Below are 13568 nucleotides of genomic sequence, written 5' to 3' on the forward strand. Positions count from 1 at the left end.
TGGATTGTTTCGAGATGGCTTACTAAGCTGAAACCGGAACTGCTGTAGAGCTACTCTATTGAACCAGGCAGAAATGATGATGATGAGCGAGGACTTGCAGTAGCGCCACTTCGTAGGGCAGCAAGGACGCTCCGTTCAAAACAAAAATGGCATTCAGCAAGTCGAACCACGCACCGGTCAGGTTGGCCCAAGGAGTGTCCGAAAAATCAGACAAGAGGTTGCAAGGTGTCCGAACTTTCGGCAGTTCTTATACATTATGGTCTATGGGGAGAATGGCGGTGCCGCGAAGCAGACTGAATAATCGAGCATGTCTGAATTTTTGGAGTCCTAAAAATCAGTCGGCGACTGTACTCGGCTGCTTTTAAGAGAAAGGTCATTTTAGCCGCACAGGACATCGGCAACAGTGTGGCCGGGAGGCAGTTTGGTGTCAATGAGGGAAGCATTCACGGATGGCGTCGACAGAAGGAAGCCCTTTGCGCATGCAGCGGACGCGAAGAAGCTTTCGCAGCCCAAAGAGTGGGACATTTCCGGAAATCGAACTCACTTTGACGGAGTTCGCATGCCAACAGCGAGCCGCCCATCTAGCTGTGAGTGGAGCTTATGCAGGCAAAAGCTAAGGAGCTTGCAAGAGAAAAAGGGCTACCGAGCTCCACCTTCAAAGCGAGCAAGCACTGGATTTATCGCTACATGTGCCGTGCTGGTTTTTCCTTACGCCGCCGAACTTCAATTTCGCAAGAGCTGCTCGAATCGTTCGAAGAGCTGCTTGTGGCTTTCCAGCGCCATGTTATTTCGCTGCGCCAGTCCAAGAGCTTCCAGCTAGGGCAAATCAGCAATGGTTACCAAACGCTGGTTTACAGTCGCCGACCGTTTATTCGGACCTCACGGGGACTGCGAAAATGTCCGAATAAACAGGTGTCCGAAAAAACAGATTAAGAAAAAAAATTAAATCCTTTATTTCCACGCACTTATTCGGGCTCGGCAGTAGGCTTGGAAGAAATCGTGAATGCGCCGTTGCACGCTGTTCCGTTTACGCGCAATCAGATAAGCCTGAATCTCGGAGAGGGTCGTACGGTCACTATTAGCGGCTGAAAGCACAGTCACTGCTTGTACAGGCTCCGCATGCGACGGCAGCGTAGCACATGGTGCGTCATCTTCCGACTCAGAGTCGTCGTCCGACGGTGCAGCAGAAACCTGACGAATGATCTCGCCGTCGTCGAGTTCTGCGCATGTCAGCACCTATGAAACTGTCAAATGAGACTGTGTCCGGAATCGCAATGCAACCACTGCGCAGGTCTCGGCAGAACATTTTCCGCGTCAGTAGGGAGCACATCGGAAGGCGACAAGTCTTAGGCCTCCCGGCACCCGCTTGCCGGCATTCCCCAGCGCAGACTGCGCGGGCACTGTCGGCGCCATTAGACCCTTGACGCGATGTTTACGTATGCCGCGTTGGCTCACCGAAACCTCGACACAGCACACAAAAGGTTTGTTCGATTCAGAAAAAGGTGCACGGCACCCCAAACGAAAAGGTGCAGGGGGTGCCGGGCTGCACCCACTCTCTGCAAGGTTCAAGGGTGCAGTGCACCGCGGCGGCACCTTGCCTTGCACCCAGTTCAATCGAGCACGGGGGTGCAGGGTGTACTGCTGCACCTCGGGGAATCGAGGGTCTAGGTGCAGTGCACCGTGAATAGGTGCAGAAGGTGCAGAGAAACTTGGCTGAATCGAATAGACCTAAAGCAAACACCACCGTGCCGACACCAGTCGCACAAACGAAAAACGCGGCCTGCTCGCAGCGTCTTGCGCGAAGAAACAAATCAGCTGCTGGATTGTCTTGACATGGCTTACTAAACTGAAACCGGAACTGCTGCAGAGCCACTCTATCTAACCAAGCAGAAACGATGATGATGAGCGGGGATTTCCAGTAGCGCCACTTCGTGGGGCAGCAAGGAAGCTCCGTGCAAAACAAAAATGGCGTTCAGCAAGTCGAACCATGCACCGATCAGAGTCGGTGCATGGTGCTCTCGACCGAGTTGGCTGAAGGAGTGTCCGAAAAATCAGACGAGAGGTTGCAAGGTGTCCGAACTTTCGGCAGTTGTTATACATTATGGTCTATGGGAAGAATGGCGGTGCCGCGAGGCTGACCGAATAATCGGGCATGTCCGAATTTTCGGAGTCCGGAAAATCGGTCGGCGACTGTATCTGGATATGCCATCGTCCCTTACTGTGCATGAAAAGGGCTCTAATTATTAAAGTTCATGTCCGGTCCACTGGCAACGAGAAAACGCGAGTTACTGTCATGTTGTCGTGAAAAGCAGACGCAAGCTTCTTCCCTATGTCATCTTGCCGCCGTATGTGCCGTATGTGCACATCGTATGTGCACATACGTGCAGTCTCTCAAAATAAAGCTAGGGATGTGACCATGCTGCCTAAATGTTTTAATGTGATGGCTTTAGAGCGCACGCTCGAAGAAAACCCCATCTATGTCAAAATTAGAAAGAAATCACTATATTTATTCATTTATTTCAGAAAAAGCTTCAATAAATCGATTTCGGACAAGTTTGTTTCGTTAATTTGGGTTGGCGATAACATTGAACCCTATGGGTACCTGCTGGGGAATGGAAATTTCTTAGTTAAATCAGGAAGTTTGTGAAATCTGTTTTTGTTAGGTCGAGTTTTAACTGTAGTGTGGTTATGAGTGCACATCGCGCTGGGAGCAACAGAGATTTGCGTATGTTGCCTCGCGCGGTGCCACAAATCTTGGACGCCATAGCTGATCGCACTTGGTGCCTCCAGCCAGTGTCCGCAAATTAGAAACAAAAGTGTAAGAAGATACGGGTTTTCGTCCTGAGCAAAACAAAAAATCACAGTTTCGCCAGAAAGGCAGAGCAGTGATGACGATAGCAAAGACACAACTACACAGGGTAAGGTTCGTAGTTTTGACGGTGTCATGCGCACTCAAACATTAACAGATCTCACTCGATGACCACAAACTCGCAGTCACAACACGAGCGAGCGCTTTACGCTGCGTCTTGGAAACTTGAGATTGTGCGACCGGCAACACTAGATGCATGGGAACAACAAAATGCGTGTGAAGACACCAACAATTTCCACTCTACCTTTGCACTTGCCACGGAGAGAAGGCACAGGCATATTTCTATATTCCTGCCCCTCTCCCCCCCCCCCCCCCCAGGCTGTTAGATCTTTCAGACTATATTTTGGTCTCTGTGAGGCCCAGAAAATTGGTTGGCTACTGTACTGTAATAATTGATTGTGAGCTACTGTTTTTGCTTTAAAATCTTCCTGAGGCAGGCCAAAGACAGGCGTCTTCAACGAGAGATGACGCATGTTCAACGCATTTCCTGTAAGTGCTGCCGAGATGTACGCTGCCACTATCGGCGTCACCACTGCGGTCACCATTGAGTCGGGTGCATGCGTGATGACCAGCCACGTTTGAATCATTTGGTGAAGGCTAATTTCAGGATAGGATTGAAATAAGTAAAGTTTGATCCCATGGAAATGTATAGGCTCTGGCCGGGACCTTCGGTCGAGATCAAATTTACCAAAAGATAGAATTAACAGGAGTCGAATTAACGGACATCTACTGTAGTGGAATTTAGTGATATTTCGATTTCCATATGGAAGCCTTGCCCACAATAAAAAACAGTGAAACAAACATGCTTCAGTATGTGACTGGAGCAGCGAACATACATCATTGGAAGTGTCCTCTCATTTCAACGTGGGTCGCAGTCTGGATGTGCAAAGACTCCAGATGCAAGTGTGATGTGCATTTCTTTTTCTCATCTAGTATACTTGCACTACCCAGTCAATCTTTCCCAGTGTTGGGGAGGACAGTTGAGGCCTCTTAGATTTGTCGGACATTGTATGTGTGCTGCTTCACTCGTTTATTGAAATCTTCAGAATTTTTCTCAGTTTTCTGCCTAGGTTACCAGAAAGGGGTAAGATGAGCTGAGACTTCCTTTGTGCTTTCTGTTGCAGCATTTGGCACGGGCTCTGTTACTACAGGGACCACAATCAAGTTCAAGCCACCAACGGGCACTGATACAATGATGAAGAATGGCGTCTCGAGCACCATCAGCACATCTCACCAGTGCATCACCTGCATGAAGGAGTATGAGAACAAGAGTTTAGAGGTAGGATCGCTATCTCTTTGGGACAGTCAAACCATGACTTAATGAAACCCGCTTTTATGAAATGTTTAATTTAATTGAGTGCTTTCAAATCCCCAGCACATCGAAGAGCCTGCTGCGGCACGAAGTACGGAGATGCAAATTGCATTTTTTACTATGTACTTTAGAATTGCCTGAGGTGATGTTCAACAGGGGCTTGGCAGAACGGGGGAAGTTTTCCTAACAGACATGATCATCTAGAAAACGTAGTCTAAGGTCAAGGTATTGTAGTTCATCCTCCAGCATGCGCCGCCGATACAGGACTTTAAAGTTGGCGATCACGCCGGCGTCCAACGGCTGCAAGCCTGCTGTAGTATTCGGATGCAGAAACATCAATTGGACAGGTGTTAGCTTTGGGCTAACGCTGTGTGCGCTACAGTTGTCAAGTAGCAACACTGCTTTTCTTCCTTGGCCTTCAATTATACTGTCGAACTCGAGCAGCCATTCTTCGAACAGGTCGCGGGTCATCCACGCCTTCTTATTGCTGCGATAGCGCACCGGGACGTGCTTATTCTTAAAGCATGTTGGCTTCTTTGATCGCCCGATCATGAAAGGCTTGAGACGATGGCTCCCGTCCATGCTAACGCACAGCAATACGGTCACCCTAAGTTTTGAGTGCTTCCCGCCGGGGCATCGATCTCCTTTAAGAGCGTGAGTCTTCGACGGCAACATTTGAAAAAACAGAGCAGTTTCGTCGCAATTATATATGTCCTTCTCCGCGTAGCGCTCCAGCATGCTGGGCAGCTTTGTCTGCAGCCACTGCTGCTTTGCCTGCGTGTCCAAAGATGCCGCTTCCCCTACCACGTTTTTGTAAACTATTCCGTGCCGCTCTTTAAAGCACTGAATCCAGCCTCCCCCAGGCTCAAAATTTGGGCGTCCCAGAAGAAAAGTGAAGTTTTTCGCTTTGGTGGCAAGTATTGGCCCACTAATAGGCACATTATGCGCGCGGGTTGTGATGAACCACTGGTAAAGCGCCTCTTCAACATCGGCGCTCAAAGGGTCTCTAACCATTTTCCGCTGATTGGCATGGCCACTGATAGCTCCTGCCTTCACAATCGCGGTGCTCCTGGTTTTCAAGATGGTGGATATCGTCGACTGGGTGAGCTCATACTTCTTCGCGAGGGCGCTCACCTTGAAGCCGCGTCAAGATTCCTGCAAAATATACATCTTCGTGTCAAGCGACGCAGCTTTGCGCTTTGTTGGCGCCATCTGCGAACTGGGCCACTGAGTTGTACCGTTGATTGCACGCTGCTTCAGTGGTGTCAGCCTGCTATTGCTAGAGAAAGAGACCAGAGAGACTGAGTGCAGGACGGGCGCCATTGCGGCGCTTTGCTTCTCGCTTTTTTTTTCTTTCTCTCTGTTTTGGAGCGACTGTGGCCAACACGCATGAAGCAGCTAGCGCCATCTTGTGGCGCGCTGCGAATACTCAGGTACTCTCAGGTGCGCGGGCGGGGCGGGACACGCTGCGCGGTAATGGCGGCAGATGCGAACTTGCGGAGGTAAACATCCCCTCATCTCGACATCGTTCGTTTCAGGGAACTAAGCAGTGCAAATGCTACGATTATTTGGCACTGAAAACGGCATCCAGACGGCAAAATTTTGATTGTTGTATCCGATATGCGGTGAATAACCTATTGTTATAAATTGTTTTTTTCCCCATAGACCTAATGCATAAAATGACATTCTCATGTCGACCCATCGTTATAACCGATATATCGATATATATGTGGTATTGTTATAAGTGGACTGCACTGTATACTCTTTCCTGCTCAAGTGTGACCCAGTGTACATAGGGCAAATTGGCCGGTGCATAAATGTAAGACTTAGGGAACATGAATTGTCCCTGGACTAGAATGATTATGCGCATGTCTCTGTCCATTGCCGGCAATGTAAGTGTAAGCCTCTCCTCAAAGAGACAACAATTTTGTTTAAGCATACTGATGCATCCACCAGATTAGTCGTGGAAGCAGCCCACATTCAGCGAAAGGGCACGAGGTGCATTAGCCAGCCTTCGATAGCGATTTCTCAGCAAGAATTAACGTACCTAGATAGCTCGATACGGTAATTGATGCCCTGTATACACGTGGCCCGGTTGTGCATTCTTCGATTGACCATGTGATCGCCTGTGACGCTTATATACCTGATGTGTGTTTCAGTAAACATAGTTGTGAGTCAGCGCTCGTCCTGTGTGATTTATCTCGCGTCATCGTCTTGTTTGTGCTGTTCCCATTATGAATGTATACCAACTCGCCCAACTTTCCACTTTAATTCAAATATGCAGTTTTGTAATGGGACAATTACTTCGAAAGTTAATTAAGAATACCTTTGCCATTGTATTTGGGAAAAATATTGTTTTAAGCACATTGCTAGATACCAGAAAGCATAAAGTTCGCAGGGGTAGGAACGCTTTTTTGGTATGACAAGGGCTGCATTTACGCGATCGTAATGTGTTTCTTTTATGATTTTGTTGCTTGAACTCAAAAAGCTTAAAAACGTAGTGCATTGTGCATAGTCAAGGAAGTCTATCTTTTAGCCACCTTATTACATTTGTTTGTACAGGTTTAGCAACCATTTCCTGTATTTAAATTCATTAATCTTTTCACGGGTACAGTCAAACCTGACTATATCAAACCAATTTACATAGCATTATCCCTGATATTAAAGTTTCTGAACATTGTAAAGTCACGTTGTGAATATAAAGTCATACCGAGTGCTCTGCGTTGCCATAACACTGCGGATGAACGTAGTCGAAGCGCAAAAGGCTGCAGGGTAACGCAGCAGCGTAACCATAACACCAGTCACAAGCATAGCGAAAATGGCATCGATTCCAACAAAAAAGTTTGGACTTTGGTCAATTTGTCTTTGGATTGAGCCGAGACGTAAAGATACAGGTTGCCAATGTAACGTGGAAATCTGTGGGATTTAGAATGCTTGCTTTAAAATGTTAAATTTTGCTGTTATTCAAGTGTAACGCGAGGGTCGAATTCAAGCAACGAAAATCATGAAAAAAACTCTCATTACAATCAAGTAAATACGGTAATTCTTTAGAATGTCTATATCAAGTTATTCCCTATGTCGCACTTGTAGGTGTCTTTTTGCGAGTTTGATGTAACTGGGTTTGACTACTATGATTTCAACATGTGCACTGCTGCATTGAGGAAGGTGAACATCACTATGTGCAGGCTCTCTTGCATGGGACAGAAGGATGTTCAAAAGTCCATCGTCAAAAATTAAACAAATTAAAAATAAAAAGGAGCATTACGGGGTGCATGGTGAGCAGAACATAACACTGTGCAACTCCTGCTGACGTGCGTGTCATGCTTGCAGTGACATGAGAGGGAAACCCTCCAAAGCAGACTGTGGCTCTGAAAAAATAGGTCTGAGGGCCTCTTCAATGCTGGGCTATCACAAAAATATAAATGCTGACAAACTGCTAAAGAAGAAGCCTATAACCATGCTTGTCCTTGCATGCTTGCTCACCACCAGGAGCTGCGGCTAGAAGACTACGCAGCCAACCGGAAGGGTGGCGGCCAGGCGGGCATAGTAGGGTTTGGGGCGACCAGCCAGCCAAGCTCAATCTTTAGCACCCCAGCCACTCAACAGTCTGCATTCAACTTTGGAGCCACCCAGAACAAGCCTCTGTTTGGAACTTCCACTGCTGGTAGGTCTTCTGTCAGTTGCTTCGCACGCCTTGCGGTACCTTTTGACAAGCAGCAGCACTAGGAAGACCTTGGACAAAGAAAAGAGGATCACAGCACAAGTGTTGGTTCATTTACAGAGAAGAGCCTGATGTAAAAGAAATATTCTGCAATTGTGTATTGTCTTTTAGTAATAGTCTATTGTTTTTTAGCACTGCTGCTTTTGAAATATAAACTTTCACCAGTTTGCCCAAGCTTCCTTGCTACAGTAAAACCTCGTTACTTTGACACTCGTTAATTTGGAAAATTGTATAATTCCCGCCAGGCGTATGCCAGGTGTATGCATTATTTAATGGAAATAAACTCTTATTAATTCAGGCTTTGCTGCACACGCTGCCCATATGCCTTAAGAACTGCATGATAGTACCATCCACGATTGTGTCAATAGCAACTGCAGTTTCACCTGCAGCGATTGCGGCAAGCAGTATGTAGTTTCATTTTGGCTCAGTGAGCGCATGAACCACGTGCCTTCAGAACTGCATGGTTACTGTCCATGATCGTGTCGATAGAGACCGCGATTTTGTCTGCAGTGGTTCTGGCCAATAGTAGTTTCGTTTTGACTCGGTGCAATGGCTGCACACGCAATGGCACAAACACGGCGGAAGCTGTCGAGGACGACAAGTGCTGACTAAATCGTGATGGACGGACAATCGGTTGGCGACCAGCTCACTGGCGAAAAAATAATCTGGATCTGCTCGTGGTAGTGAAATGCAAGCCTCAGATGAAGTCGTGCGCCATGGCCGCACTGCGAAGGAAGTAGCGAGGCCTTTGCTGCTATGAGGGCTAATCAGTCGCGAGGGGAAGAGAATTGCAGCTTCTGCACTGCTTTTGTGCGAAATAGAAACTAATTTGCTGATTCATTCAGTAAATGAAGTCTGTTGATGTAGTAAGCATCTCTTTGTTTTATTGATTCTCTTGATAATTCAACATTTGGCTAATTTGCAAATTTTTTTCAGTCACGTTAAATCCGACTAATTGAGGTTTTACTTTATTGGCACCTTTTAGATGGGCATCTTTACTTTTGATCTGCAATTTACTTTTGCTGCTAATTAGGCCCCGACGGGACAGCAAGACATTAGTAATTTAGCAAATGAAATTAAAAAACTTGGAGGATGCTTAAACTTCGCCTTTAAAAGTGGAACGCGATAGCATTCAAAGATCCCTGACTGCTTCTCACGCTTCCCGGCAACTGCAGCTTATGTAACCATAAGGTTTACTGGGAAACGCTGGCGGCAAATGCTACGCACGAAGGCGAGCTTTCTAGTAGAAGGACGGCCTCTTGCGTGGGTTGATCTCCGAGGTAGTGCACAGCTGTGCCAAGAAAATTATGCAATGTTCAGGTTTTTGTTATTGTTTCGCACTTTTAATATTTAAGTATGAGACGATGTAACATAAAAGGCATGCGCTGCACGTGTTTTGTTTCATGACATTTGTTTGTGGGCTGTCATTCTCAAAGTTCCGAGGAATAACTTTGTCATGAATGTAAGACAAGGTATGAGCAACTTTAGTGATAGAGTGGTGTGGCAATATAACTTGCACATACCGCATGTCATACCGCAAGGTGTGGCATATACATATATAGAAAAACCTCGTTAATTCGAAGTCATCGAGACTGCAAAAAATTTTCGAATTAAGTGTGTTTTTGAGTTAACTGAACACAGAAAAAATACAACCCAGGCAAAAAATTTCGGTGCAGGAATGCGCTACCTTTATTCAGCGATATTTGGATTACTTAAAGTAATCAGAGATGCTGGTTTGCTGCGTCCTGTAGTTCGAGGCTCCAAGGGTCATGTTTTCTAGTTGGCCAAGTACGTGCAGCATTTGAGAATTTCCACCGTGGCACTCAACGAAACTGCCGATAATGTTCAGCGAGCTGATAACTTCCCCAAGAGCAGGTGCTCGGAAGGGCTTGTTAGTGTCGTCGTCGTCGCTCTCATCGCACATGGTCACATAAGCGGTAGATTCACTCTCCAACTCTGAGTAGCACGTTTATTGATCATTTTCAAAGTTCAGATACTCCGATAAGCCGACAGCATTGGATTCGCTATCCTCTGTGCAGAGTGCATTGATGCAGTCGCAATACTCGGCTCCTTCACCATTCATCCATTTTCCGTCCATCCATTCATTGCTACACTTGAACTCTTCGGGCCCAAGCTGTAGCGCCAAGTCGTTGGCCTTCTCCCGCAGTATTGTTCCATTGACGTGAAGGTGGGCTGCGTTTGCTTTCTCCAGCCAGCGAAGTAAAGCTCGATCCCACATCTTGGTACGTGGGAGCCCGTACTCGCGACCGCTTCGAAGAATATGTATTGCTGTAGGCCTCCAGTACCTTCGACTTGTTCTTCAGTATTGTGGACGATGTCAAGAAGGGCACGCTGTGACTTTCAGTTAACTCGGTCTTGGAACTTTTGTTCTTACCCGCTTCTTGGATCAAGCAGACCTTCTGCTGCAGCGTTAAAGTCTTATATTTTGGCATCTTTGCTCACTGGCACTTCTGCACAATTCAGGAAAAAAAAGGAACACCACGCTAGCTGCAACACTCCTAACCACCGCACAAAAAGAAACGGCGCAGACCGGCGTTGCACGCACACACATCGCCGCAGGCGCTGAGAGAGAATGAGCAAACGGCAGCCAGTGGCAGCGGCACAGAACACGTGCTGGCACTGCAACCACTGCGACTACGAGGAGCATGCAGAGTGGGGGATGAGAGCACGTAACAAAAACCGGTATGCCAGCTGCGTTGCAGTGAAGCATGTCTTCTCCTCTGCAGGCGCGCGTTTCGGCGGTGCGCAGGGCGTACCGTGGACTGATTATTGTGCTAGTAGTACCGTATAGTGCGGAATATAGGTCGAGGTTTTTTCAAAAAAATATTACTAAAAGTTCACCCCTCGACTTATATACCGGCCCTTGGCACAACATGAATAGTCGTCTGGCAACATGTAGGAGCGCAGACCTTTCAGCATCCGCATCGTTATCGCCCCCTTGGTGACCGATGCGGCCCAACTCGCGGGCGCTGCGCGGTTCTTTATTCTGTGTCGCGGTGCACACGGAGCTCAAAGACAGGGTGACGGATTTCGTCCGCGAGCATCGTGCCAGATCTTTGCCAGTGACAGCAGAACTCATCTGCATCAAAGCTATTGAGATCGCCCGAGAATCCGGACTGCCCAAGGAACAATTCAAGGGCTCCATTTATTGGGTTCATCGCTTCATGCGACGCAAGGGATTTGCACTTCGACGGCGCACATCAATCTGCCAGAAGCTGCCAGAGGCATACGAGGACAAGCTGGTCGAATTCCAGCGCTATGTTATCCGTCTCCGGCAGCAGCATGGCTACATCTTGGGACAGATCGGCAACGCTGATGAAACGCCGGTGTGGTTCGACATGCTGTCGCCCACCGCAGTGTGCGAACGCAGCGCAAAAGAAGTCAAGCTTCTTTCTACGGGGAACGAGCATTCGCGCTTCACGGTGATGCTCGCGTGTACTGCAGACGGCAGAAAGCTGCCCCCATACATAATATTCAAGAGGAAGACGCTGCCGAAAGAGGCTTTCCCGCGGGATGTCGTTCGCGTGAATGAAAAGGGCTATATGAACGAGGCCCTCATGCTCAATTGGATTAAGACCGTCTGGAATCGGCGACCCGGCCCCCTCCTGCGGTGTCCGAGCATGCTCATCTTGGATGCCTTTCGCGGGCACTTGACTGCAGGTGTGAAGCAGGCACTCTGCGACGGGAGGACGGAACTTGCCGTCATTCCGGGAGGCATGACGCTTCAGCCACTTCAGCCCTGGACGTCGTGCTCAACAAGCCCTTTAAAGACCATCTCCGTGAACAATATAATCAGTGGATGGCCGGCGACAACCCGACGACCCCAACCGGCCGGCTGCGCAGGCCGCCTCTCGCCACTGGCCACATGGGTGTTGCAGGCTTGGCGCTCGCTGCCCGACGATATGGTGGTGCGGGCATTCAAGAAGTGTTGCATTAGCAACTCCTTGGACGGCACCGAGGATGACATGTGGGACGCAGCCAATGAAAAGCAGTCGTCTTCGGACGAGAGTTCAGACAGCTCAAACGAATGAGCAGGTGATGAGTCTGGCGGCACCACTAAATAAAACGAAGTTTTGTGCCTTATAATTTTTATGTTGACTTCTTTGCTTCAATGTAAGGGGTCGACCTATATTCCGCATTATACGATACTACGGGTCGGGCGCTTCATCTATAAATAATCGCGATTGCTATGTGGCGTCGCCTTGTGGCTCCAAATGGCCGTTGTTTCGTTGGGTTTTCGGTTGTTGGACCTCTTTGGATGAAGGTTCATCCCTAGCGCTGCCACCAGTTGTTGGATTTTGAGGACGATCCCACCGCTGGCATCCGTTTGTTGGATCTGGAGGACAATCCCAATTACTGTCCCCCAGATATTTGGACCTTGCCGTTGGGTGCGGAAGTTGGCCGAGGTTGAGGAGGACTTTGATATGAAAACTGGAGGTTTATTTACATTATTTACAGTGAGAGTACAAAGAAATTAACAGTCATAAAGTCATTACGGGCCGACAGCAACTCGGACGCTGCGGCCCGTGGGAAGAAGCTCGAAAGAGATGAATGAAGGAATGCTCTCTTGCTGCTCCCGGTCTATGTCTTTTAAGCCCTTCGGTGTCTCGAAGTCACGTCACGTTCGGCCAATCGGCGAGCCCGCTCAGGTGACGCCATTTTCGGCCAATCGGCGAGCCCGCTCAGGTGTCGTCATTTTCGGCCAATGGTAGGCGCCCGTGCGATTGTGTCACACCCGGCGCACAGGGCCGCTCCTTGGGCCCCAATTGTCCGAGGGCTTACTTCTCTCTGCGGTATTGCCATCCTGACCTGCAAGCGTCGTCACAATAGGCGGAAGGGGGCGACGTTTCAGTGCTGCAAAGCAGCGTTGCTCGGGCCCTGCATTACCTGGAACCGTGCCAGGCTCCCGCTACACTTTCGGGAAGAGTCAAGCAGTGAATAGCTCCACTTGCGGTGCACGAGGTGGGGGACGCCAACTCGTTTGCACGTGCCGCGCCTCGGGAACGGGGTAGATGTGCTTCTGCGCTCCTTAATTAGCTGTGGCGCAATTCAATGTGGTCTGGTGAACTCGAAGGAGGCTCAGAAAACGGTCCCGTATCTAACACGGTGAAATGGGGATCGGGAAGCTGCATAGCACCCCAAATCTTTGTAATATTAACCGGGTTGGCCTAGGCCGCCGGTTCGAATTATCCGGTCAAATTTACATTGGAAAATACGGGAACGCAGAAAACCTTTGAATTATCTGGGATGTTGAATTAGCCGAGTTTGAATTGATGAGGTTTTACTATACCTAAATACATACGGAAATTTTCACTCGCGGACAACGCCCTCGAGACCGAATATTCTGTGACACGGGACCCTTAATGTCGCATTAGACACGATGACAAGATCACTGACGATTGGTAAACTTCCCCGGTGGTTTGCTGCCCACTGCCATGCCTGCACACTTACTTTGGCTATTAGGCTTAACCAGTGCTAGTTTTCTGGGTGTTGGCCATAGAGTTTTCTACAATAATTGCTTGAGGGAACTCTGGCACTGCAATTGTTCAGCCACCATGGGAATGATGGTTAATATATGGATATGTCCAATCTTTATACTTGTTGATTCAGACGTTCTTGTGCCATTGTTTATTACTCTTTGTCTG

General features: G+C 48.3%; 1 protein-coding gene and 1 pseudogene across 3 annotated transcripts in view; one reads left to right on the forward strand and one right to left on the reverse strand.

Moving 5' to 3' along the window:
• Nup98-96 (nuclear pore complex protein Nup98-96) overlaps positions 1-13568 on the forward strand; it is a 264767-nt gene that overhangs the window by 18209 nt on the left and 232990 nt on the right. For all 3 annotated transcript variants that reach the window (XM_055073379.2, XM_055073380.2, XM_055073381.2), the window contains 2 exons: positions 3994-4148; positions 7671-7845. In XM_055073379.2, coding sequence (XP_054929354.1) covers positions 3994-4148; positions 7671-7845 — 330 coding nt within the window. The remainder of the gene's footprint in view (positions 1-3993; positions 4149-7670; positions 7846-13568) is intronic.
• Positions 4158-5393, reverse strand: LOC140217032 (tigger transposable element-derived protein 6-like; annotated as a pseudogene).

Source organism: Dermacentor andersoni, chromosome 4 (genome assembly GCF_023375885.2).
Source record: "Dermacentor andersoni chromosome 4, qqDerAnde1_hic_scaffold, whole genome shotgun sequence".
Lineage (NCBI taxonomy): Eukaryota > Metazoa > Arthropoda > Arachnida > Ixodida > Ixodidae > Dermacentor > Dermacentor andersoni.